Source organism: Symphalangus syndactylus, chromosome 15 (genome assembly GCF_028878055.3).
Source record: "Symphalangus syndactylus isolate Jambi chromosome 15, NHGRI_mSymSyn1-v2.1_pri, whole genome shotgun sequence".
Lineage (NCBI taxonomy): Eukaryota > Metazoa > Chordata > Mammalia > Primates > Hylobatidae > Symphalangus > Symphalangus syndactylus.
Window position 1 is genome coordinate 45,713,672 of NC_072437.2, and position 27,824 is coordinate 45,741,495.

Sequence of the window (27,824 nt, forward strand, 5' to 3'; positions counted from 1 at the left end):
ACCTCCCGGGTTCACACCATTCTCCTGCCTCAGCCTCCCCAGCAACTGGGACTACAGGCACACGCAGCCACGCCTGGCTAATTTTTGTATTTTTAGTAGAGACGGGGTTTCACTGTGTTAGCCCGGATGGTCTTGATCTCCTGACCTTGTGATCCACCCACCTTGGCCTCCCAAGGTGCTGGGATTAAAGGTGTGAGCCACCACGCCCGGCCTATATAATTTGAAACCATTAAAATTACTAGGTCAGCTGTCTATTAATGACAGATATAGAACGGAGGCAACTTGGTAGGAAGGAAGGAATTAATATTTGAGCCCAGCTGCTCTGGGAACTTTATGTATATTCTATTTTGAAATAAAATTATTAAAAACTTTTCATTCCTTCTCTCCTAGACAGATATTTTCTGAGAAACACTCTGCAACCAACACCCCATCAAGAATTTAATGACATTTTCATAACTTCTGCAAATCCAGAAATTTTGGTATTGCTAACTTTAATTACCCATGCCTTTAACATCTGTAAACATATGAATGGTCAAACAGAAGTTTCCTGAATGCACTATAAACAGCATGAATAGTCTAAAAATAGTAAGGTTTGTGTTTACATTCTAATTATTAGCTATCTTAAACTTCAGAGTTTTCTGAAGTTGATTTAACTGACTCCTATCATTGCGTTGATTTTTAAGGATTTCTAACATTTTAAAAATTATCCATCATTTGTATTTGATTGTAAATTATTTCCACAGACAGAGCCCCACACTATTATTGACCTCTGAAATGTCTTACCCCGTCTGAGTAGCTACCTTGGGACAGTGTGGGGTATATTTTATACACAAAATCCTGATTTGAAAGCTAGAAAGAATCTACAGAACCATCACATTCATTTTATGGGTAATATTACTGTGGCAAAGAGAAAGACAGAGACTTGTGCAACCTCACACAGGACTTTGGTGGGAAACCTATTACATAAAGTAATAGAGCTAGCAGGCCTTGACTATTCTGGAAATGCACTTAGGATCTGTGTGCTGGCTGAGGGTAATGCACAAGCATCATGTGGCAGAAACATAACAACCGGTGCACATCTCGCAGTCTGGGCCACCATTGTGGTAGCCAGCAAACAGCGAACACAGGGCTGAGCTTCAGAAGGTGACCCTGAACAAATGCAATTTATGGAAGAAATAAGCCAAGAAAGGAAACATATGAAGTTTAAGGGCACAAACGTCAAAACAAACAAACAATTAAAAAATAAAATAAAAGCCTCCAGGCAAAAGGGAAACAGAGAAAGGAACTACAGATAAAAGGAGGACATCACCAAACACACTTTGCTTCAACAAAAAAACCATAACCTAATTTCAATGGTAATTGCAGATACAAAAACCTGCCTATGCCCACCTCTTTACATTTCAAAGACAAATAAATTTAGTTGTGAAGATAATTTACTACTTACCAATCCTGCTATTGGTGTAGACAGTCTATTGATCTTCTTAATGACACCAGGTTTAAGCTTATTAATCAAACTGAAAGTAAATAAATAACAGATGCAATTACAAGATGCCAATATCAGTTTTTTTTTTTTAGCATTCTCAAAAATCACATATATCACTATTCCCTCCCCTCAACGTGTTATACAGACAGCCAACAGCCCATCAGAAAGCAAATAACCAAGATATCAAGTCTAGAGACAAAGAAGAGCACCACACACAACGGTGAGTAGTTCTCCATAGTCTATATCCTTTATATGTGGACACAGACCAACTTCTATATCCAAAGCCACCCTTCAAAGAGGTAGTTTCACATTAAAGAAAAGTAACATTTGGTTCTGTTTCAATTGCCAGTTTAAGAATCTCTTCATCATAATTTATCTCACTTCACCCAAAGAATACTATTTTCTACTAATAGTTTTCATTGAGTGTTTTTCTCAAACTGATCATTTTTTTATTATAATTTAGATTTTAGGGTACACATGCACAATGTGCAGGTTTGTTACATATGTATCCATGTGCCATGTTGATTTCCTGTACCCATTAACTTGTCATTTAGCATTAGGTATATCTCCTAATGCTGTCCCTCCCCCCTCCCCCCACCCCACAACAGTCCCTGGAGTGTGATGTTCCCCTTCCTGTGTCCATGAGTTCTCATTGTTCAATTCCCACCTATGAGTGAGAACATGCGGTGTTTGGTTTTTTGTCCTTGCGATAGTTTACTGAGAATGATGTTTTCCAGTTTCATCCATGTCCCTACAAAGGACACGAACTCATCATTTTTTACGGCTGCATAGTATTCCATGGTGTATATGTGCCACATTTTCTTAATCCAGTCTATCGTTGTTGGACATTTGGGTTGGTTCCAACTCTTTGCTATTGTGAATAGTGCCGCAATAAACATACGTGTGCATGTGTCTTCATAGCAGCATGATTTATAGTCCTTTGGGTATATACCCAGTAATGGGATGGCTGGGTCAAATGGTATTTCTAGTTCTAGATCCCTGAGGAATCGCCACACTGACTTCCACAATGGTTGAACTAGTTTACAGTCCCACCAACAGTGTAAATGGTGCTGGGAAAACTGGCTAGCCATATGTAGAAAGCTGAAACTGGATCCCTTCCTTACACCTTATACAAAAATTAATTCAAGATGGATTAAAGACTTAAATGTTAGACCTAAAACCATTAAAATCCTACAAGAAAAACTCAAACTGATCATTTTTAAAGGTAGCTTCAAAATCATATTATTTTGCCACATTTAAAAGGTGAGGTGGACTCATACAAATAGTCAACTACTTTGTATTGGTAAGTCATTCAAGTCCATAACTGATTGCTTTATACTGGCAGCAGAATGACTGGGCAAACATTAAATTCAATGTACCAGAACTCCCCCAAATTAACTAAGTTACCTCAGAATCTAGTATTTTAGATTAAACAGAACCAGTTTAAGTTAATATGAAAGACACTGCAAAGATATCTATGTCTCCCAACTCTGTAAAAAAGAAACTCGGCTTTGACAACTGAAACTTGAGTACAATTTTGCTTCTAAATCTAGATTATTATAAATTCTTTTTTCTTGATTTGTTCACTGACACTGCCAGGTCGTGTAGAAATTTAATACTATAAAAATGCTTTTCTATTAATTTTAGCTTGGTTAATTAATCATTAATCACTGTCAGAGAACAGTATCTTGAAACTGATTTTCCTATTCAAAAACCCATCCACAAGAAATAATTTTTTATTCTGTAACAGAGCTCCAAAAAGAAAGCAAATAAAGGAGAAATCATTAAACATTCTTAATTTACTGGTCTCCTTAGCACAATGGGCAGAAAAAAAAAAAAAATCTGAAGCCTGTGGAATGTCACTCCTTCAACATTCCAAAGACTTATATATACACTTGAGTTTGCTGGAAATAAAAAAAGACAAAAGTCTTGATTTAATAACCTACAGAATGTTGTTCAACAGGATTCAAAATTACAAAACAGTGGCTTATGAAGATCTACTTTGGTGAACAAAGATGTTTTTCTGTTTTCATGGTTTCTACACACAAAGATCATTAGGCAAGTTAGTTAATATAGTTAATAATACCATTCTCTCAACTCAATTTCCTAGAACAATTATTCCATGATACCTAATTTCTGATTTGTACACAGAAAGCCAAGTAGAAAGCAAAGCTTTCTCCCTTCATGTCCACATGATTTTTTTCTTAATCACTAGCTGAGGAGACAGAAAAGAATTGAGTAAGTTTATAAGAAATAACAATTGCAAATTAATTCTTCTAGTTGTTCCCTATTAACAAGGTATTTCTATATTTCTGTTACTGGTGGCATTCTTGCAATGCATAGAAGAACTAGTAACTGCAGCATTACTGAATAGGAACATAATTCTGGAAAGTATAATTCAAGAAATTATTTGCAGTTTGTGACCACTAGCTCAGCACTGACTTTCTTATAGTAACTTGTATTTTGAAATGTGATCTTTAAATGACATAAATTAGAGGCCATTATGAGCTGAGGCAACATATAAAATGTCAGGAAAGTCTGGCAGGAGGAAGAGTATCATAAATTTCTGCTCCACCTATTTGAGTCACTGGTGACCTTGGCCAGGTCATTCAGTTAACCTGTTTATATCACATATCATTTTTATATTACAGGTTTCGTAAGAGAAAGTACATTTAAAAAAAAATACAGTTTCTGGAATTAATAATAGCACAACCTACTCTCAATTTGGTCAGCCAAGGGAAGTAAGAGATACAGGTAAAGGAAATAGAAAAGATAAATGATGTCTCCCAATAATGAGTTAATTAACACTTCCCTCATCAGAAGGTTCAAAGCTATTACTTAGAAGCGACAGACACACAATGGATTAGCATTCCTTTTCCACCCTAAACCTTCAAGTACATGTGCAAACACGGAAATAAGCTGAGGAAAAAACAATACTCTAAATAACACACAAAGTAGCCTCTAAAAAATTGAGTCACTAAAGGAAAATGCTGTTTCATTTTGTTAGTAGTTACAATTCTAAGGACTACAAGATGGAGAAAAGACACATATAGTCTTGACAAATACTGAACACCCAATTAAATTTTGAATCATCAAAAATTATTTTCATACACAATTAAAGGAAAACCTTTTAGAATAATTCTTCTAAGGAGAAAAACAATGGGTCTCATAAAATCTAAACTTCTGTGAAATTTAAGTCTGCCTAGAGGAATAGGGGCATAGCTTTACGTCAAATCAAAAACAAGTATCATCTATGGAAATACTCTCTTCTACAAATAGAACTTCTTTGCATAATAAGCATTCTTCAATCACACATATGGAATTCCTAAGGTAACACTGGCTTCAGGTAACTGATTCTATTCAAGATTCAGATAACATAATAACCTTCCAGATACCTCCATGCACTAGGATCTAGAATCAGTCAAGGAGCCATTTTTTCAGCCTGTATTCCCTTGTTCCATCCCTCTAGCCCTAGGTAGAATTATCTCTCTCTTCCCCCAAGACTTTCCTTAGGCCACAGCCTAAACCTGGTTATGTGCTTGGTTAGTACATCAGAGGCTTGCTCTTTTGGTAGGATTAAAACCAGAAGGAAGCACCTAGTAATCTGACACCTCCCAAGTCAGAGCATTCACAGGTAAGTCCTGCAATTTCTCTCCTTCTCCTTCAGCTCATCCCTTGCTAGGATCTGAATGTTAGAATTCCTCCCAAAACTCATACTTTGAAATCCTAACCCTGAAAGTAACAGTACTAGGAGGTGGAGCCCCTGGAAGGTGATTAGGTCATGAGAGTAGAACCCTCATGAATGGGATTAGGTCCCTCATAAAAGAGGCTCCTGAAAGCTGCCTTGCCCCTTCCACCACAAGAGGTTACAGTGAGAAGTCTGTCTATGAAGGAAGCAGGTCCTCACTATATGCCAAATATGCCAGTGCCTTGATCTTGGACGTCCCAGCCTCCAGAGCTGTGATAAATCAATTTCTATTGTTTATAAACTACCTAATTTATGGTATCTTGATATAGCAGCAGCCCAAACAGACTAAGACATCTCTCAAGTTGCCTCCTTCCTTTTCTTCTCACTCCCTTCAAAGGAGTTGCACAATAACAGATACTAGAGAGCTGGCTCTGTTCAAAAGCCTTGTCAGTGACTATAACCCACTTTAAATATAACTCAGAGAGGAAATCCAGAAAACTGTACATAAAGCTCAATATAATGTCTGGCTCAGTTATAAAAGCTTTAGTGAGAACTAGAATTTGATGCTGTATTTCTAAGTGTCCAGAAGCTAGTTCTAAATGCCAAATCTCATTTTTCCCTTTATCAGAAAGCTTTTCAGCTGAGGTACAAAATTTATGGACATCTTTTGAGCTCCTATTTCCAAAGATTTTCACAATGAACAAGGAAGATGACACTGAACAACATATCAATACACTGAATGAACTTTTTAACCTGTGAATTATTTTATTAGTCATTCACACATACATATTTATAATATTTGTCACATACATGTTCTAAATATATATCCTCACATTATCAAACTTCTATTAGTAACTAAAGTTTTAAAGATATAATAAAGGTGTGATATTTTGTTCACAAATTAAAGAGCAATGATGATTTTGGGTTTTTTTTAATCTTTTGTTTTTTTTATTTCAGTAGATTTCTGGGGAACAGGGGGTGTTTGGTTACACAAATGAGTTCTTTAGTAGTGATTTCTAAGATTTTGGTGCACTCATCACTTGAGGAGTATCCACTGTATGCAATATGTAGTCTTTTATCCCTCACCACTCCCCACTCTTTCCCTCAAGTCCTCAAAGTCCAATGTATCATTCTTATGCCTTTGCATCCTCATAGCTTAGCTCCCACTTATGAGCAAGAACATACAATATTTGGTTTTTCATTCCTGAGTTACTTCACTTAGAATAATGATCTCCCATTCCGGCCAGGTTGCTGCAAATGCCATTTCATTCCTTTTTATGGCAGAGTAGTATTCCATGGTATATGTATATATACACCACATATTCTTTATCCACTCATTGATTGATAGGCATTTGGGCTGGTTCCATATTCTTGCAAGTGCAAATTGCGCTGCTATAAACATGGGTATGCAAGTATCTTTTTCATATAATGACTTATTTTCCTCTGGTAGATACCTAGTAATGGCAGATCTTTAAGGACTCTCCACGCTGTTTTCCATAGTGGCTGTACTAGTTTACATTCCCACCAGCAGTGTAAAACTGTTCCCTTTTCACTGCATCCACACCAACAACTATTTTTTTTTTTTATTTTTTGATTATGGTCACTCTTGCAGGAGTGAGGTGGTATTACACTGTGGTTTTGATTTGCATTTCCCTGATTATTAGTGATGTTGTACATTTTTCCATATGCTTTCTGGCCATTTGTATATCTTCTTTTGAGAATTGTCTATTTATGTCCTTAGCCCACTTTTGATGGGATTGTTTTTTTCTTGCTGATTTGTTTGAGTTCCCTGTAGATTACAGATATCAGTCCTTTGTCAGATGTATAGATTGCGAAGATTTTCTCCCACCCTGTGAGTTGTCTGTTTACTCTGCTGATTATTTCTTTTGCTGAGCAGAAGTTTTTTAATTTAATTAAGTCCCACCTATTTATCTTTGTTGAATTTGCTTTTGGGTTCTTGGTCATGAAGTCTTTGCCTAAGCCAATGTCTAGAAGGGATTTTTCAATGTTATCTTCCAGAATCTTTACGGTCTCAGGTCTTAGATTTAAGTCTTTGATCCATCTTGAGTTGATTTTTGTATAAGGTGAGAGATGAGGATCCAGTTTCATTCTTCTACATGTGGCTTGCCAATCAATTATCCCAACACCATTTGGTGAATAGGGTGTCCTTTCCCCACTTTATGTTTTTGTTTGCTTTGTGGAAGAGCGGTTGGCTGTAAATACTTGGCTTTATTTCTGGGTTCTTTATTCTGTTCTATTGGTCTATGTGCCTATTTTAAACAATGATTTTTGTTTTATCCACTATATGGCATTAATACATTTGCTTACTTTTCCTCTAAACACAAATTCTGCTCATTAAGCATTTTAATGTGTACTAAATATGGCAATGTGCTGCGATTGGCAGCAGAGCAATCAGACAGTCCAGCTACCAGAGGCACAGACAACCCTCTCCCTTTCCAAACAGCATCGCCTAGCACTTAGCAAAAAAAACCTGGCATTTCATAGGTGCTTTACAAATATTTATTAAAATCCACTGCCCAGTTTTTAATGCAGAAATATTTCTGTGAAATATGAAACAAATTCTTCAAAATCTCTGTCTTCTTTATAAAGAAATTTTTAAATATTTTACCTCTGCTTTCAAATGCTAGAAATTGTTTTTTGCTCTTACCAACAACACTCCTCCCTAGTATTTTTTTGTTGCCAGAAAAGTCAAACCTTGATATTCTCTACTTATTGTCAACGATGATCAAAAGAGTAAACTATCAGATACATTAACTTGAACTAGTTATCTTAATTAAGTAAATGCCTTACTAAAATTTTAAATTAATAACTTTTACTTAAATTCATAAGCTGCAATATTTTAAAACAAGTAATCATATGTCCATGGGTAAAATAACCAGTATATATAAAAGTCTAAAAGCATTCAATATAAATATTTGTGATCACTTTAATATTTTCAAAGATTGCTAGTAAAATTGATGTTAAGTTTAATTTCTAGAATTTCTGGCCGGGCACGGTGGCTCACACTTGTAATCCCAGCACTTTGGGAGGCCAAGGCGGGCGGATGACGAGGTCAGGAGATCGAGACCACGGTGAAATCCCGTCTCTACTAAAAATACAAAAAAATTAGCCGGGCGTGGTGGCGGGCGCCTGTAGTCTCAGCTACTCGGAGAGGCTGAGGCAGGAGAATGGCGTGAACCCAGGAGGCGGAGCTTGCAGTAAGCTGAGATCGCGCCACTGCACTCCAGCCTGGGCGACAGAGCGAGACTCCATCTCAAAATAAATAAATAAATAAAAATAATTTCTAGAATTTCTATGGTAGTAATTTTGAATACTGCTGAATTACCTACAACACACAGTAAAAGTTAACAGTAAATGCTAAGATGGAAAAGTGTGTGCAACAGCAACGTCAGTACCAATGTAATTTATAGTCATCACTTTCTTATGATGGAACTTTATTATATAGCCTCACTGTTCTGCTTGAAGCATCCTGAAGTAAGTCTAGCAAAGCTTGAGTAGGCTCAGGGCAGATACCTCTTATTCTGAGACCCTCAATAATTATAGCACTAATAGATTTTACTGAGTAGTAGGAAATTTCCCAATGTCACATCAAAGGCAAAGGGCATTTAGACACAGACCTTACACCCTTTACAACAATGAACTCAAAGTGGATCACAAACCTAAATATAAAACCAAAAACTATTAAAACTCCTAGAAGAAAACATAGGGGAAAGTCTAGAGATTTTAGTTTTGACAATGATTTTTTAGATATGGCACAAAAAGCACAATTCATAAAAGAAATAATTGACACACTGGACTTCATTAAAATTAAAAATATCTGCTTTGTGAAAGACACTGTCAAGGGAATAAAAAGACAAGCCACAGACTGAGAGGAAATATTTGTAAAAGACATATCTGAAAAGGGACTCTTATCTAAAATATACAAGGAACTCTTAAAAAGTCAACAACAAGAAAATCTGATTAAAAAATGGGCCAAAGACCTTAACAGACACCTCACTAAGGAAGACACGCAGATGACAAATAAGCATATGAAAAGATGCTCCACATCATATGTTATCAGGGACATGTAAATTAAAACAATGAGATACCACTACACATTTATTAGAATGGTCAAAATTCAGAACACGGACAACACCAAATGCTGACAAGGACGTGGAACAACAAAAACTCTCATTCTCTGCTGATAGAAATGCAAAATGGTACAGACATTTTGAAAGAGTTCGGCAGTTTCTTACAAAACTAAATATACTCTCACCATATGATCCAGCAATCATGTTCCTTGGTATTTACCAAAAGGAGCTAAAAATTTACATTTACACAAAAAATTGCACATGGATTGTATTAGTCCGTTCTCACACTGCTATTAAGAACTACCTGAGACTAGGTAATTTATGAAGAAAAGAGGTTTAATTAACTCAAAATTCCACAGGCTTAACAGGAGGCATGACTGGGAGGCCTCAGGAAATTTACAATCATGGCGGATGGCGAAGGGGAAGCAAGTGGGTCCTACCGTGGCAGAGAAGGACAGACAGCAAGTGAAGGGGGAAGTGCCACGCACTTTTAAAACATCAGGTCTCATGAGAACTCACTCCCTATCACGAGAACAGCATGGGGGAAACCAGCCCCCATGATCTAATCACCTCCCAGCAGGTCCCTCCCCCAACACTGGGAATTATAATTTGACATGAGATTTGGATGGGACACAGGGCCAAACCGTATCATGGATGTTTATAGCAGTTTTATTCATAATTGCCAAAACTGGGAAGCAACCATGATGGCCTCCATTTGATGAATTAATAAACTGTGGAACCTCCAGACAGTGGAATGTTATTCAGCACTAAAGAGACACGAGCTGGCTGGGTGCAGTGGCTCACGCCTATAATCCCAGCACTTTCGGAGGCCAAGGCGGGCAGATCACTTGAGGTCAGGAGTTCGAGACCAGCCTGGCCAACATGGTGAAACCCTGTCTCTACTAAAAATACAAAAATTAGCCAGGCGTGGTGGTGTATGCCTGTAGTCCCAGCTACTCAGGAGGCTGAGGCAGGAGAATCGCTTGAACCCAGGAGGTGGAGGTTGCAGTAAGCCGAGATCACACCATTGCACTCCAGCCTGGGGGACAAGAGCGAGACTCCATCTCAAAAAAAAAAAAAAAAAGAGAGAGAGAGAGACATGAGCTATCAAACCATAAAAAGACATGGAAGTGCATATTACTCAGTGAAATATCCAATCTGAAAAAGGCTAAGCACTGTATGAGTCCAACTATGTGACATTCTGGAAAATGCAAAATCATAAAGACAGTAAAGATCAGTGTTTTCCAGGGATTAGAGGTAAGGGAGGGATGAATAGGAGGAGCGCAGAGGATTTCTACAGCAGTGAAACAATTCTGGATGATACTATAATTATGGGTACATGTCATTGTCCATTTATCCAAAACCATACAACGTACAACACCAAGAATGAACCCTAATGTAAACCACAGACTCTGGGTGATGATGATGGGTCAACATAGGTCTATCATTTGTAACCAATGTACCCCTCTGGTGGGGGACGTTGATAATGGGGGAGGCTGTGCATGTGTGGGGGCATGGAGAATATGGGATCTTTCTGTACCTTCCCCTCAGTTTTTCTGTGAACCCAAAACTGTTCTTTTAAAAAGTCTTCAAAACAAAAACAACAGAAAGCAAAAGGAATCTAACGGGCTTCCTGTACTATTTAACTATGAAGTAATGTTACTAAATTCCTCTTGATCCCTTAGGTAAATGAGAGTGACATATCAGTCTCTCTCCAGGATTTCAACCCTCAACTTGGAGGCCACAATATTAAAAGACTTCTGCAAAACTTGAAATGAGTCTTTAGAGTGTCTCTACTGTAACTGAAGTGAATTTTTAAGTTCATGTTTGCCAAGCTGACTTTCAACTTGATACACTCTTTCTTTGAAACAAAAAATCATGTTTTTGCTAGACATAGATATTACATCACAGGTGAAACGAACCATGATGCTTAAAAAGGCATGCAAATGCCAACCATAAAATACTACCATTAAGTGAAAACAGATTAAAATTTTTACATTCATTTTTATGAACTTGAACCCTTGCACCATTGTTTGCCTATTGCTGGGCTATCACGTAACATGGAAACTTCAAAGCTTATATTACTTGAAAGTGAAGAAAAACAGTTTTCACTAAATTTCAAAAGGCTATAAAAACAAATCAGGGTTAATAGTGTTGGCATGCTGGGGCACTGTATGTAAGCAACTGTCCTCCTTAGGAAATTCAAAACCAGAAACACCTCTAAGAAAAAAAGCCTTTCCCACTACATGAAAGCCTCTGGGCTTCCCATGGAGCACGGCATGGAAGCCCCAGGGGGCCTACCCATGTCACCAGCACTCCATGTGTGGGTGGAGATCTCCAACTCCAACAAAAAAGATAGAGCTCTCTTGGCAGGAATGACAAGTGACAAAGTTCTCTGTCTTACCCTGTGCCTTAAAATGATCATCTGAGTGTCCCACAGTAAACAGTAGTATTTGTTAAAATAAAAATATATATATTTTTCTATTGAATATGTATATATATATATATATATATATCTTTAATAAACTATTACAGTATTTTTAGGCAGATAGTATTGTGGTCACATGGCTGATACAAATAGGAACACCGATAGGGGTGAATATCTTGCTCCTGTCTTTCCAAGCTACAAGAAAGGAAAAAGAAGACCTGGTGACAGTGAGAGAAGAGTTTGTGTGTGTGTGTGTGTTTTTTCTTTTTTTTTGAGACAGAGTCTCGCTCTGTTGCCCAGGCTGGGGTGCAGTGGTACGATCTCCACTCACTGCAAGCTCCACCTCCCAGGTTCACGCCATTCTCCTGCCTCAGCCTCCTGAGTAGCTGGGACTACAGGCGCCCGCCACTACGCCCGGCTAATTTTTTGTATTTTTAGTAGAGATGGGGTTTTGCCATGTTAGCCAGGATGGTCTCGATCTCCTGACCTCATGATCCGCCCACCTCGGCCTCCCAAAGTGCAGGGATTACAGGCATGAGCCACTGTGCCGGCCGAGTAGAGTGTTCTTACTGTGAGTCACGTGTTCAAAAGGCATAAACTTCTGATGCATGGCTGACTGTGGCAGAGACTTGGGATCATTCCAGGGATGGGAGGTACAAACTGACTAACCAGTGACACACCCAATCAGACTATCGTCAAGCAAATCTTCTTTCTTCATCAGAGAAAAAAAAAAAAAAGAGTGTTTTCATTTGAATATTTCCAAGATTGTCATCATAAGATGAGTAACTGGGAAATTACTGATATCATTAGCTGTTTATGTCTCAACCAAATATGTTTGGAAAAGAGGAATAATTCTGCTAGAACCCAGAGCAAAACAAGATCATGGACACTGATGAAATGATACATCTTTTATATTTTTAAAATATATATAATAAGGCAGTCCACATGAACACTAAGAAATACTGAAGAAAGAAGACAGATTAATGAACACTATTAATAAAATTCATAGCACATTATAACAAGGAACTAAAATCACCTTATAAAAACTTGTCAATTCTTTTATTAATTAGAAAAGCAAAAATATCAGACAGTATTCCCATCTCACTGTTTAGTAAAACCAAGAGAGACTACAATCATAGACTTTCATCAAGGGAGTATTCCTTGATGAAATCCCAACTCACTAGATGCCACAGTCAAACTAAACGACACTAAAATGACTAACATGAAGATACTAACTTCAATAGTCAGTCAGATTAAAAGGCAATGAACACATATAACTATCCTCATTATTCAAATGTATATCTTGTCTGAAACCTCAGTGCATGGTTTATCCCCACCTTAGAATATCTGAAATGTCAGTACACTTCCAATCCAGTGAAAGCTATAACAAGCTATTCGAACTTTTGACTTTGATATTTCAGAACACCAGTTCAAAAGGGAAGAGTACTACTAATGGATTTTTTTTAAATTGCTGAAATTACTGGATGAAATATTAAGAAAACTCTTTAATAGTGGTAATGAATGAGAATGCCTAGAGGTTTCTAATAGGCAACAAGCAGAACCTGTATTTCACAAGAAATATTCTGGCAGTGAGCCAGATAGAAGTCAGCCTTTTCCTGTACGAAATGAATTCAGGTTTTAAAAATATCCTAATCATATTTCAGCTAAAACTTGGATCTCTAGCGGGTAAAATATCCTCAAAGACAGATAGCTTACTATATTTACCATTAATTAAAAAGTCAGGGCTTGTAACACCAGATCTCTGAACAGCTGACTTTGTTTTCCTCTCAGGCGTTTATATATAACACAGGTGGATGTGGCCACAAACAGCAGTGCCTGCTTAATCATTTCAGAGTGCAATCAGCCAGGCTTTCCTCAGTTACAGGTTTCATACTCCATATGGTTATCTGGACTTTTTATTCGTTAACACCACAGCTTTTAGACGAATGTGTCGTCATCAACCAGTGACTATAAACAATGTGATTCACAATTTAGAGAAAGATTTTTTAATAAAAATATTATGCAGGACTTCGGTGTCCCACAGTAAGTTACAATTGCTGATTACCATGGCTTCAGATTTACTTAAGCTACTTTTGGGAAACATTAATTTAAAGAATACTGGGTACTAAGAGACTGATTAGACTTATGTGGCAATGCACAAAACCCAAATTAGAAAAATTTCAATTAGAAAACAATATTAGAATGAGCTTTGGAAGTCTGAGAATTAAAGTGACTTTTTAAAAAGCCAATATATCTCTAAACATTCATCCAAATGTTTGCTGTTGCCATTAAGGTAGAAATTACATATTTATTCTAAACTGTACTGCTTGTGCTCACAATAGTTTTTCATCAACTCTGAATATCCTCCCTGGTCACACTATGCTGATCTTTTCAGGCTGGGTATAGCTTTTGGAAATCACTTCTAATCATTCAGAGCCCAGGCTGGTGCATAAGTTGCATTTTAAATCAAAACCTGGTTGTCATTCTCAAACATGTTTAATGATCTATTTATGGGGTCAATGCCCCAAAAGCGGGACCCCTAAAATATTATTGGCAATAGTTCATTACTGAAAATATATAACCTACAAAGTTACTTCTTTGAAAGATCATATATTTGAGATATATGCTTTTGTAAATCTAAAAAGAAACTCCGTGCTTCACAGGCACACTTCCTTGTAGGCACAAACCTACCCAATTCCTATTCAGACTTGTGAGGTGTATGGTTGATGGCTTTTTTTTACTGCAAACATTTAAATAATAGCTAAAGTAGTTTGCAGGTCACATGCCTCTTTCTAATAGGCAATGTTTCCCCTCCATCTTCTAAACATTACTAGAGTACATTTAAATCATACTGTTTTCAAATTAAGATAAAGTAACTTCCCATTAGTGACCAGTTGGGCTATGTGGTCTACTTAAATTAGTTTAAACACTATTTGACTCATTGTCAAACTAATTGAAACACTATTCACATTCCAATGAATGTGACATTGGAAGACAACAAGAAACACACTTTGAACTTTATTCCTGGCCCTTATTCACATGTCTGTCCTATACATGTCACCTATACATTAGGTGAAACCACATGAAATTGACACTTCTTGAGGTCACAAATGGTTAAATATCAGCAACTTCATATGGAACAAAATTAATAATATCACCTTAAGACAAAGAAGTTTGAACACCTGCCAACAGAGCTGACAAGATAGACTGTTATTTACATGCCCATCATCTAGCAACAACTTGTATATACACAAAGTTTGATCGTTTATAAAAACCTTAAAATATATATTGTTGAACTCAGCAACTCTGTGAATTAGGCACATCGGATACCTTGATCTCTACTTTACCAATGAGAAAATAAGGTTCAAATGTTAAATCACCTGGTCAAATGTTCAAAGATGTGAAGTCACTTATTCAAAGGTCCAAAAGTAATAGAGCAAAAATTCTAACCTAGGCCCTTTGACTCCAGACCTTTTGCTGCAAACAACTCCTTCAAAAGGATAATCAAAATCTCTAAGTACTAGTGCATACACTCTCACTGCTTACATGTGGACAGATAGCATAAATACCTGTGTGATAAGTGTCTAGATTGAAATAATTAAGTGCTTTCAAAAATGTGGGTGAGTACTCAAGTACATTCTTAGAATTTATTTGCTCGCTTCTGCAACCTCTACCTTCACCCAGGATTTCATCCTTATGCCTCACAGGCCTGCCTCTCCTTTATTCCCAAAGGTCATATACTTGGCTAACTGTACAATGCGTCTATCAGGGAACAAAATATTACACTACGCATACAATGTAGGCCTTATACTATCAACCATGGTACTAGCCTATTTTACTTCTTCGTAAGCAAAGTCTGGGGTGTGGTTCTCACTGGTATCTATTAATTGAATGAATGGTCCATAACTCAAATTGATTTTGGTAATGTAATGACTCCACTTAAAGCTTAAAGGAAAAATCTACCACTCCAATCATCACGATTTATTGATGAAACAAAGATTTTGTGTATTAATGTCCAAACCAGGCAATTCTACCCCATTAGAATATTCAGACTAAGAGATCGATGGTTTCCTTCTCAATCATCCACCCCCTACTGGCCCACCATGCAATAGAATCTTTCTTGTTTACTAATTAAAAATAATATATATTTTACCAGTGCTATCTTTAGATACAGAGACTGATAACCCCTTCTTCCTACTGTCTCGTACTGTGAGGTATCAATTTGCAGGGATCAAATCTCACCTGTGACCAAGAACACATATCTGTGACTACGGTTGCCATGGGAGGAGCCAAACACCTCATCACTCACACACACACACACACACACACATCTTTGCTTTTGAATTATTTTTTAAATACTTTAAATACTTACTCACACAGCAGAACACCGTTTTCTAGAGAGGCTCGAAAATCTTTTGTTTCAAAATTCTTCTCTGTTACTGCCTGAAAGACAGGTTTGGTTGTTAATTTTCTCTTAAGCAGGGATAGCACACAAGTCAAATTCAGTATTAGATTAATTAATATGCATTTAATGTTATACTTGAAGGATTTGCACATATAGACTGTTATATCCTATAATCTGTTCCTTATAGGAATATGTACTGTCTGTTTTATATTACAAAGAGATAGTTTAACCATTTCAGTATGACAAATATATGCAGGAAAAAATTACAATGAGTGTTTTTGGTAATATAATCATTTTATTGGATGATACACAAAAGTTGAGAGCTAAACTAAATTTTCAACATATTTTATATATTTTTTAAAAACCTATGGGTGATCTATTCTACTAAGAATGAATAAAAACAGTATAAGATAGAAACAAAATACCAAAGACACTGAATACACATATCGTTAATTTCAATTCCATCTTTATATTCCTCAAATTTCATCACAAAGCTAAATAGCAGAGGGCATGACACTTCTTAAACTTATTTATGAAATCATCCTAATTGATGTAAAGAGCCATTTATTGAAACATCTTAGGGAGAAGACTATTAAATCCTGGCGCAGAGAGACAAAAGAAAGAGAGGTGAGATGTTGAATATTTTAAACAGACAATTCCCAACTTAAGGAATTACAGAGGAACTGGCACCTGCAGTTACCACCACCAATGATGTTGGTGAAACCTCTAGAAAAATATCTAGATTCTCTCTGAAGGGGGAGGTGGTTGGGATAGAAAAGGGGATTCCACAGGGGAAATAGTAGCAGAGAAAATGAAGGTCACAGTGGGAAAAAAGCTGCCCTAAGAACAACTCCTGGGACTGAGTCCCAGCTCAAGGGGAGGGCAGGGACCAACAGCAGTGACACCAGCTGTCCTGGAGATGCAGCCACCATGTAAGAGCAGGGTTAGTCCCTGCTCCACCTGCCACTTCAGAAAGAAATACATTTCTGATATCCTGAACTGGAAAGTCACCAATCTTAAATTCCAGGTTGGCTCCAGGGCTCAACAAAGGGACCTTTTCCACCATCCCCCAGCTGTCCTCATTGCTTCCAGCTTCACAGTCCCCCTGGAATCCCTGTGTCTTCATTCTGCATCTCTCCACATTGCCCAACATCACTGCAGCTAGACATGATATCTGTTAACTGACAAAATAATGGTTGTGTTTCTCAGAGGTTGGTCTATACATCTGGAGAGGAGCCTGGGCCAGGAGGCAACATGCTCCAACTCAGGAAGAGGTAGATCCTTCCAATACTTGGCATTAATCTACAGAAGGGCTGCACTGCTGCTTTACTTAAACAAAGGCTGTCTGTTACAGGCATTACCTGAATGTTGGGTAGGAAATTACCGAAAAAAAAAAAAAAATGTTTTGAAGGCAGGCAGCTCTTCCCTCAGGGAGTCCACAGCCTCATAAGAAAAATGTAGGGGGTGAAGCCAAGATGGCCAAATAGGAACAGCTCCAGTCTACAGCTACCAGCATGAGCGACGCAGAAGACGGGTGATTTCTGCATTTCCAACTGAGGCACTGGCTTCATCTCACTGGGGAGTGTCGGAAAGTGGGTGCAGGACAGTGGGTGCAATGCACCGAGCGTGAGCCGAGGCAGGGCGAGGCATCACCTCACCCGGGAAGCACAAGGGGTCAGGGAATTCCCTTTCCTAGTCAAAGACAGGGGAGACAGATGGCATTGAATCTCTGAATAGACCAATAACAGGCTCTGAAATTGAGGCAATAATTAATAGCTTACCAACCAAAATAAGTCCAGGACCAGATGGATTCACAGCCAAATTCTACCAGAGGTACAAGGAGGAGCTGGTACCATTCCTTCTGAAACTATTCCAATCAATAGAAAAAGAGGGAATCCTCCCCAACTCATTTTATGAGGCCAGCATCATCCTGATACCAAAGCCTGGCAGAGACACAACAAAAAAAGGGAATTTTAGGCCAATATCTCTGATGAACATCAATGCAAAAATCCTCAATAAAATACTGGCAAACCGAATCCAGTAGCACATCAAGAAGCTTATCCACCATGATCAAGTGGGCTTCATCCCTGGGATGCAAGGCTGGTTCAACATATGCAAATCAATAAATGTAATACAGCATATAAACAGAACCAAAGACAAAAACCACATGATTATCTCAATAGATGCAGAAAAGGCCTTTGACAAAATTCAACAACCTTCATGCTAAAAACTCTCAATGAATTACGTATTGATGGGATGTATCTCAAAATAATAAGAGCTATCTATGACAAACCCACAGCCAATATCATACTGAATGGGCAAAAACTGGAAGCATTCCCTTTGAAAACTGGCATAAGACAGGGATGCCCTCTCTCACCACTCCTATTCAACATAGTTTTGGAGGTTCTGGCCAGGGCAATCAGGCAGGAGAAGGAAATAAAGGGTATTCGATTAGGAAAAGAGGAAGTCAAATTGTCCCTGTTTGCAGATGACATGATTGTATATCTAGAAAACCCCATTGTCTCAGCCCAAAATCTCCTTAAGCTGATTAGCAACTTCAGCAAAGTCTCAGGACACAAAATCAATGTGCAAAAATCATAAGCATTCTTATACACCAATAACAGACAGAGAGACAAATCATGAGTGAACTCACATTCACAATTGCTTCAAAGAAAATAGAATACCTAGGAATCCAACTTACAAGGGATGTGAAGGACCTCTTCAAGGAGAACTACAAAAACCACTGCTCAATGAAATAAAAGAGGATACAAACAAATGGAAGAACATTCCATGCTCATGGATAGGAAGAATCAGTATCATGAAAATGGCCATACTGCCCAAGGTAATTTATAGATTCAATGCCATCCCCATCAAGCTACCAATGACTTTCTTCACAGAATTAGAAAAAACTACTTAAAAGTTCATATGGAACCAAAAAAGAGCCCGCATCGCCAAGTCAATCCTAAGCCAAAAGAACAAAGCTGGAGGCATCACGCTACCTGACCTCAAAGTATACTACAAGGCTATAGTAACCAAAACAGCATGGTACTGGTACCAAAACAGAGATATAGACCAACGGAACAGAACAGAGCCCTCAGAAATAATGCCACATATCTACAACCATCTGATCGTTGGCAAATCTGACAAAAACAAGAAATGAGGAAAGGATCCCCTATTTAATAAATGGTGCTGGGAAAACTGGTTAGCCTTATGTAGAAAGCTGAAACTGGATCCCTTCCTTACACCTTATACAAAAATTAATTCAAGATGGATTAAAGACTGAAATGTTAGACCTAAAACCATAAAAACCCTAGAAGAAATCCTAGGCAAAACCATTCAGGACATAGGCATGGGCAAGGACTGCATGTCTAAAACACCAAAAGCAATGGCAACAAAAGCCAAAATTGACAAATGGGATCTAATTAAATTAAAGAGCTTCTGCACAGCAAAAGAAACTACCATCAGAGTAAACAGGCAACCTACAGAATGGGAGAAAATTTTTGCAATCTACTCGTCTGACAAAGGGCTAATATCCAGAATCTACAATGAACTCAAACAAATCTACAAGAGAAAAACAAACAGCCCCATCAAAAAGTGGGTGAAGGATATGAACAGACACTTCTCAAAAGAAGACATTTATGCAGCCAAAAGACACATGAAAAAATGCTCATCATCACTGGCCATCAGAGAAGTGCAAATCAAAACCACAATGAGATACCATCTCACACTAGTTAGAATGGTGATCATTAAAAAGTCAGGAAACAACAGGTGCTGGAGAGGATGTGGAGAAATAGGAACAATTTTACACTGGTGGTGGGACTGTAAACTAGTTCAACCATTGTGGAAGTCAGTGTGGCAATTCCTCAGGGATCTTGAAGTAGAAATACCATTTGACCCAGCCATCCCATTACTGGGTATATACTCAAAGGATTATAAATCATGCTGCTATAAAGACACATGCGCACATATGTTTATTGCGGCACTATTCCCAATAGCAAAGACTTGGAACCAAGCCAAATGTCCAACAATGATAGACTGGATTAAGAAAATGTGGCACATATACACCATGGAATACTATGCAGCCATAAAAAATGTTGAGTTCATATCTTTTGTAGGGACATGGATGAAGCTGGAAACCATCATCCTCAGCAAACTATCGCAAGGACAAAAAACCAAACACTGCATGTTCTCACTCATAGGTGGGAACTGAACAATGAGAACACATGGACACAGGAAGGGGAACATCACACACCGGGGCCTGTTGTGGGGTGGGGGAGGGGGGAGGGATAGCATTAGGAGATATACCTAATGTTAAATGACGAGTTGATGGGTGCAGCACACCAAAATGGCACATGTATACATATGTAACTAACCTGCACATTGTGCACATGTACCCTAAAACTTAAAGTATAATAAATAAATAAATAAAAAAGAAAAATGTAATGTTTAAAGCACAGTTAAACATACCCAAAGAGAATGGCATATTCTTCTGAAAATAACTGAGAGGACCCTGGATTATCCCACCAACCTGTGCAACACAAACTCTTGAATTTTCCCCAAATTGTTCCAAAACAAACTCAAGAGGAGTGCAGATCTCAACTACAGAAAACATTGTAACATGTCCTTCATGTGGAAACTCCTATGCAAAGCCAAAAAGCATGAAATAGGCCCAGAAACATCCAACGCAGATGCTAAAGCCCATTCTCTCTAGTCATAGCAAAGCCCCTCAGAGCCACTGACACTTACAATCTGGCAATTCCATTCCCAAATCAATATAGATTCAAAGCAGTGATTTAGAAGAAAGAAAGGCTGTGTCCTGCAGACACCAGATAGCAGTGAAGAGTGACAGTCAACAGCAATGAAAGGGCCAATCAAGAGGGCAGTGTGTAGCAAGCGGCAAAATAGAAAGAAAAAGAACTGAAGTCTGACCAAAGCAAGTTCAAATTCCACATTCACTACCTAATAACTGTGTGATCTTAAGCAAGTTACATAACCTCTCTGCACCCCAGTGTGCTCATCTGAAGCAGGGAAAATATCACCTGCTTATTAGTTTGTAGTGGCTGAAATGTGCAATCAAGTTCTTGAGGGTGGTTAAACAGTACATGCCAAACCTCCTTACATGCATCAACCCTGAAATTACCACTCTGACAATACTCCAATAATTAATCCTCAGAAACACACCTCCACATCATATAGACAAGGCTGAGTTAGTTATATTTGAATATCCTTTAATAAAGTGGGAAAAATGGAATATTCAAAGCTATTCAGAAAACCCAACTATCCATAATGGTTCATCTCCCCCAAAAAGACGATGGAAAGGCAAGATCATGTGTAGTAGACTTCAGACCCCCTCATACAGCCAAATATTGATGTACTCTTGTACTTATGTACTTTCCAAAGTCTAAATAATGATGCTAGAAGACCAAATTCCATTTGTACAGTATTTATATTAAAAATATATATATAAAAACTAAACAAAAGTTTTAAATAATAGCTTATTATTTTGAGAACATGGCAATCTGGCATGCCCTGTACACCACTGAAGGTAATATAAAATGATACCACAATTCTAGAAGGTAATTTGTGATATGTATCAGAAGTCTTAAATATGCATATTCTCCTAGGTGCAGGATCTAGGAATTTATACTAGGACAACAGGACAGGCACACAGAACAGAACTGTTTCACAGCGTTCTGTAGAATAAATAGCAACAATTACAAATACCCTGAATGCCCAGCAATAAGAAATTGATTATATTATGATATAGCCATAAAACAGAAAATGACATGAAATTGAAATTCATGTCATAAAAGTGGATTTATTACTTGTAAAGAATACTTATTATTTAAAAAGCAGTTTATGAAAAATTGGGAAAATTTATGAAAAATTGGGAGTATAATCCCAATTTCTATAACTCTATAAGAATGTATCATAAGTAAACATGAAATAAATATACTAACAGTAATATTTCTAAGTTGTAGAATTACACTTATTTTTAATATCATCTTTTGTTTATATTCTTTAAAGACTACAGGTGTTTATATATAAATTTATAAATAAATTTATTAATACAAAAGAACAACATTCAAAAGAAGTCAAAACCAATCAGATTTAGGTCAATTTACTAAATCTCCCGTACCTAAAGGAACAAAGAATAGAAGGGGCTGACACCAGTTTTTGTCCTAGGTAATTTTTCTCATTATCTATGCAATCCACACAATCTTAAATTTAATAATCCTTATTATTATCTCCATTTCACCAGTATGAAATTCGAGGCTCACAACGTTTAACTTTCTAGAAAGTTACAAAACCACCCACATGAAACAGACACCAAAAACCAACAGCATTTTATAAGTGCTCGGTAAAAGAGTAGCTCAACTACATTAGGCTCTAAAGTATTTTTAGGCTAAAAAAATTAAATTATCTTCAATCTATTTAGATATTTTTAAATTAGGGTATTTTACCATATAATACAGCTTCAAAAATAATCCTCCTCTGTTAAGGGTATAGACGGTAGATCAGTAAATAAAAATGTTCAATTTATCTTTTCATCCAATTTTCCTGGATAAAAAGATGTGTTAACACATAATGACTGTGTGTGTGTATGGGTGTAGGTGTGAGAGACAAGAGGAAGAGAATAAAAATATAATACTCTAAACTTCAGTATAAGTTCTATTTAAATGTTTTAACAGTTCTGTGGGCATTTTCACAAACATTATAAAACATTTGTACTGCACATACTAGCTACTCCAACCTCAGTAACTCGAAAAATCTGATTTTTTAATTAGCAAATCTTATACCATATAATTGTAAACTCACCTAAGACTCCCCCTAAAATAAAACAAAAATTTTTTATGAGTTTAAAGCCAAAAAAAGAAAGCACAATTTTATAGCAAGACTATTAGGTCTACAGAGGCTGCCTCAGCTACTTACCTTAAGGTCACAACATGATGTCAATGGTGGCCTGTTGAGGCCAAGTAGGGGCGCTGGAACTAGGATGCCTGGGTTTAAAGCCCTGCCCTGCCACTTTCTACCTGCAATCCTGAACAAGCTACGTAACATCTTAGTTATCCCATTTGTGAAATGGAGATTAAATGTACCCATCTCACAGGGTTATGGTGAGAATTAAATGAAGTAATATGCATGAAACACTTAGCATTTGCCTGACCCAAGAGAAGCACTCACAAATGCTAGCTGTTATTACTACCTGTTACTATCCATCTGTAGACTGAAAGAAGCTGCATCTTAGCAGACAAATGTCTGTTTTGGCAGAGGCAACATCCTTTATTTAAAGGAAGAAATTGAGTTATCAAATTATTTTGTCTTCTGACAACATTGCAAAAGTTATAAATCTACAAACCATCTCAAAACATAGTGAAAGTAGGTTGTTTAAAAATAAAAATAAATCACACTTTAAATGTGAACTCATTCTTATGTTGAGAATTCAGTATTCTGAAAGAAATTACAGTATTTTAAAAGAACTGTTTAGTAGTTCTAATCTAACAATTACTCATTCAGTTTTTCTATAATTTTGAACCTTACTCATTAGCAAGTTATTTAAGGTGTGACACATTTCACATAATGCTGTTGTGATTCATAGGAACCACGTAAATAGAGACCACGTGTTTCCCACTTAAGTTATCAAAAGTCAACACAAACAGGAGTGATGACTATGTAGTCAAACAGCCACACCCTGCCTTCTATACAATTTTTTTCTTCTCTTTCTTGTTTGCCCCTTTCCATATTTTCCTAAGGCAGTTAAATAAAATCATCCCCACCTAAAATAATCTGAGGGGATACACATTAGGAGAGAATACCTGAAGTTTAATCCTGGACCTATCTCACACGACACACTTTTAAATCACCACCCAGTCCCTTAATTTTAAAAGGGAAATTAATATTTGCCCTATCTACTTCATAGTACACAAGTGACTTGTGAAGGCATTTCGACTCCTCTGCGAAAAAAGGCTACATATCCCAGTGTAGGCTCGTGCTTCCAGCCATCCTGTGGCAAAGAAGCTAGGAAGTGACTGCACCAAGTGTGAGGCTCTTGGGGCTTCCTCTGAGGTTGTAATTAGCCTACCCGAGCATATGAAGGGCGGAGCAGCCTCCCGAGGGCATATTCCGCACAAACACCTCTGCCAAACCTGTCTTACCACCTGTGGGCTCCAAAGAAGCCCTTGATAGGAAGTTATTAAAAAGCAGGTTCTGTGGAAGAAAGTATCTATCAGACAAATATTAAGGCAATAATTGCCAAGTATATAAATTTCAAAAAACACCATTTCTTTTGCTGTGAGGTGTATTCATTTCACAAGCAAATGGGAATCATCTTCACACCCTTTACTGTTTTGTTTATGGTTTTATTTTAATCCTCTTGCTGGATAAGATTTCTCGCCAATGTAAACAACAAGTTTCCCCGAAGCTCTATCGCTCAGTTCCAGTTCTGATCACATAATCCACATGACTTAAATCCCAAACATTCTGGGAGCTTCTTGAAGACCACTTCATACCAGACTGGTTATCAGCAAAATGCCCACTAATGCGAGTCAGCAGGCACTTCTCTCATTTAACTTTTTCAATTTCTTTTAAGCAGCCATTTAAAAGGCGCCTAGAATCCCAAAAGCACTCTCCACCATATTTGTGCACAAACCCCTGTGCTAAAAGAAAAACATTGTCTGAGCTTGTATTCAAAGCTGGGGAGAAGGGTTTGCTGACTAAAATTAGGCTCTGAGCTTCAACTAGACTCACAGTTGATTTCAAATTAAGTTACTTACTAATTGACAGATCAGCTACTAGGTCATGATACTTAAGATACAGACCATCATCACACCAATCATTTCAACATTAGTAATGAGAAACAAAAAAAATTCCAACAAACATTGATGTTAGAAACCACTGTGGTACAGATGAACCACATCATGAAACAATTCCCAAGAGCCATGTTTGCCATAATTTTTCATTCAAGGAGATAACTAAGTGTTCACGTATCATGACCTTATAATGAGATAGTACAGGGCATTGTTCCGCAGGGAGAAGCCCCAGGCTGGTATACAGGAGGAGCTGGATGCCTTCTCTAAAGCTGTCAATCAATGAAAAACACCCTTCTTTACTCCGTTCATTAAACTTCATTTTTGAAACAACCATTATATGATCCCCATGACTCCGCAAAACACATCAAATTTTTATAATAAATTCCATAAGATGTCCACATCATTATTTATGATGCAACAGCTTTGACAGATCTCATTGGTTACAAATACCAAAAATTTACAAATGCAAGGATTATGGCTTACCATAAACATATTAGGTAAAAACGGAACGTAATTTAAGTGGAATAAATACCTCCTACCTCTTTCCTGTCCCTGAATAGAATGATTGAAAAAGTCATTCATGATGTCAGAGAAGCCAGTTCTTCACAAAAGGATGGGTTTTGTCCTTTTTAAACTGTCCTCACAGTGCACACACATGCATGCACGCGTGCACACACACACACACACACACACACAAAGAACCTGAAGTCAGAGAAGCTGAGATGGGAGTACCCAACTCCTTGGGTAATGAAGACTGTCTCCTAACTTCTCAGGGCCTCAGCTATAAAACAGGAACCCGAGTTATGTTGGCCAACACTCACTTACACTGCCTGCTTTGGGCCTGAATCCTTGTAGTAACCCTATGTGGTAGCATCTCTTACCCCTGGTTTACACATGAGGAAATTGAGCTACAACAAGGTTACTGGGCTTGAGACCTAGATCAGTAGGTAGTTCCCTATATATCAGCGCATTGAGCATCAAATGAGTGTCTGTGAAAGCACTCAGGGAACTCTAAACTGCAATTAGCGACCTACCTCCTATTCCCCCAGGCATTCCAGTCTACACTGCATACTCCCAAGAGCAGGAGGCTCTTACCCAACTTCTCACTGGCTGAAATACAGCTTACACATCCTCATCACTTTTAAATCAAATTATTCTTCCTATAAATAGTTGCTATTTACTAATTTATAGGAATAAAAAACAAGCAAACAAAAAGACTAAACAGATGATTAAATTTCAGGTGTGTGTTGAGGGGAATGAGGGAGTTGGTTGTGTTTTGGAGGAACAACCTTCCTCAGTTCTTGACATCACTTTATTAAAGTAGCCTTCTACTGCACAGGAGCGAACCCATCCTAGTTTTGTCAGTAGCTCAAGAATAAAAACATACAAGAGTACATGAAAGTATATCACTCTAATGATACTTTTCGAAAGACTATATGGTTGGATGAAAGCTTCAAAGTTGAAAGCTTGTCACCACTATTAATTTGCTACATGAAAATTTTTCCAGGCTAAAGAATATGTTAGAGTTTAACTTTCCATTTAAATAATCTGTCTTAATTTTAACTAAGATACAAAGAAAGCATTCGTTTATTCATTCATTCAAAAATTATTTAATGACAACCTGCTATACGCATACCTGACATGGTGCATAGCACTAGGAATATAAAAAGTAAAATGAGGCAATTCTTGGAAATTCCTCTTTAAAATTCTAACCCTGTTTTGAAATTGTAGTCAAAATGGCATATGTGGTTAACCCACTGAATTACACCATGTTCTTGGTAAACGTATATTGTATATTCAGCAAATAACATTCCTTTACGGGATAATTCTCAAGTCACTCATCTCTATTAAGATTTGGCATTGTACTACATAATATTCTGGAGTATACTAGGACTATTTTTGCCAATACTAATATCATTTGATAGCAAAACCAAAGCCAACTCACAGTCTTCCAAGACAGTGGTAATCAGAACTGCACAGATCCCTGAATTCTAGATGGAACCCAAAAGTCTCATAGTGGTCAAAAGTCTAAACATTTCTCCTAACCCTCTGCCCCCTACCCCAACTTTCATCTCAGAGTGGCTGGGGTCAGTTACACTTCCCACTTCACCTTCTCTTGGGGAAGGCCAACAAGTCTTCACAGAGCCAGAAGGAAGGAGCAGGGAAACAGCTAGCAAAATGCAAAGCTCCGGGTTGTGTGCCCAGATAATTAAAAGCTAACTGTCTTTATAAACACTCAAAATTCTCACTCAATCATCATTAAACCAGATGTCAGCTACACTCACATTTTGAGGGGAAAAAAAAAGAATAAGTTTAAACATTTCTAGTCCATGAGAAGAAGCCCACTTCCCTAGACCATAGCCAACTTTTAGCTTACAGTCTCAAGTTATTTTTACTAAACCACAATTATTAACAAGCCAAAAATGAAATACAACTAGAAGAAAAACTAAATAAAACAGGGAAGAAAGGAAGGAAGATTGGTTCCAGGACTGGCAATTTATGTACAAGGTTTCATCAATCCATCAAAATCCAAGACAACCTGAGTCCTATTAGGGGCCAGGTAAGTTCACCAAAAACATCACATACAAAACATTTGCTAGTTTTACAGCCTATGCTTCATTATGTTAACAATCACAAAAATCACTTCTAATAAGGACATTGCATTTTGTCTATAAACACAGGTTTATACTCCAAATTATGTTGTTGCAGACAATAAGGAAAATATCCCAAGGGAAAAAAGTCTAGCCTTAAATTATTTTTTTCTACATTAAGGAGTTTTTAAATAACTATCACACAAGGCACAAGTAGATGTGAACAATCATTATCAGGATATTTTAAGTATAGTTCAAATGCTTAATATAATCATGGGTTCTCAAGAGCAAAAAGATGACGTCATTTTTTGCATTAATGTTTCACACA

General features: G+C 37.4%; 1 protein-coding gene across 15 annotated transcripts in view; it reads right to left on the reverse strand.

Annotated features, from left to right (window-relative positions):
* The window catches only part of LMO7 (LIM domain 7), a 233,426-nt gene that overhangs the window by 123,379 nt on the left and 82,223 nt on the right, over positions 1-27,824 (reverse strand). For 14 of the 15 annotated variants that reach the window (XM_063618754.1, XM_063618753.1, XM_055245206.2 and 11 more), the window contains 2 exons: positions 16,063-16,133; positions 1,445-1,514 (listed from right to left, as the gene is read on the reverse strand). In XM_063618754.1, coding sequence (XP_063474824.1) covers positions 1,445-1,514; positions 16,063-16,133 — 141 coding nt within the window. Of the gene's footprint in view, positions 1-1,444; positions 1,515-16,062; positions 16,134-27,824 lie in introns of those variants that run through there. The other variant, XM_063618752.1, reaches the window with a different exon arrangement.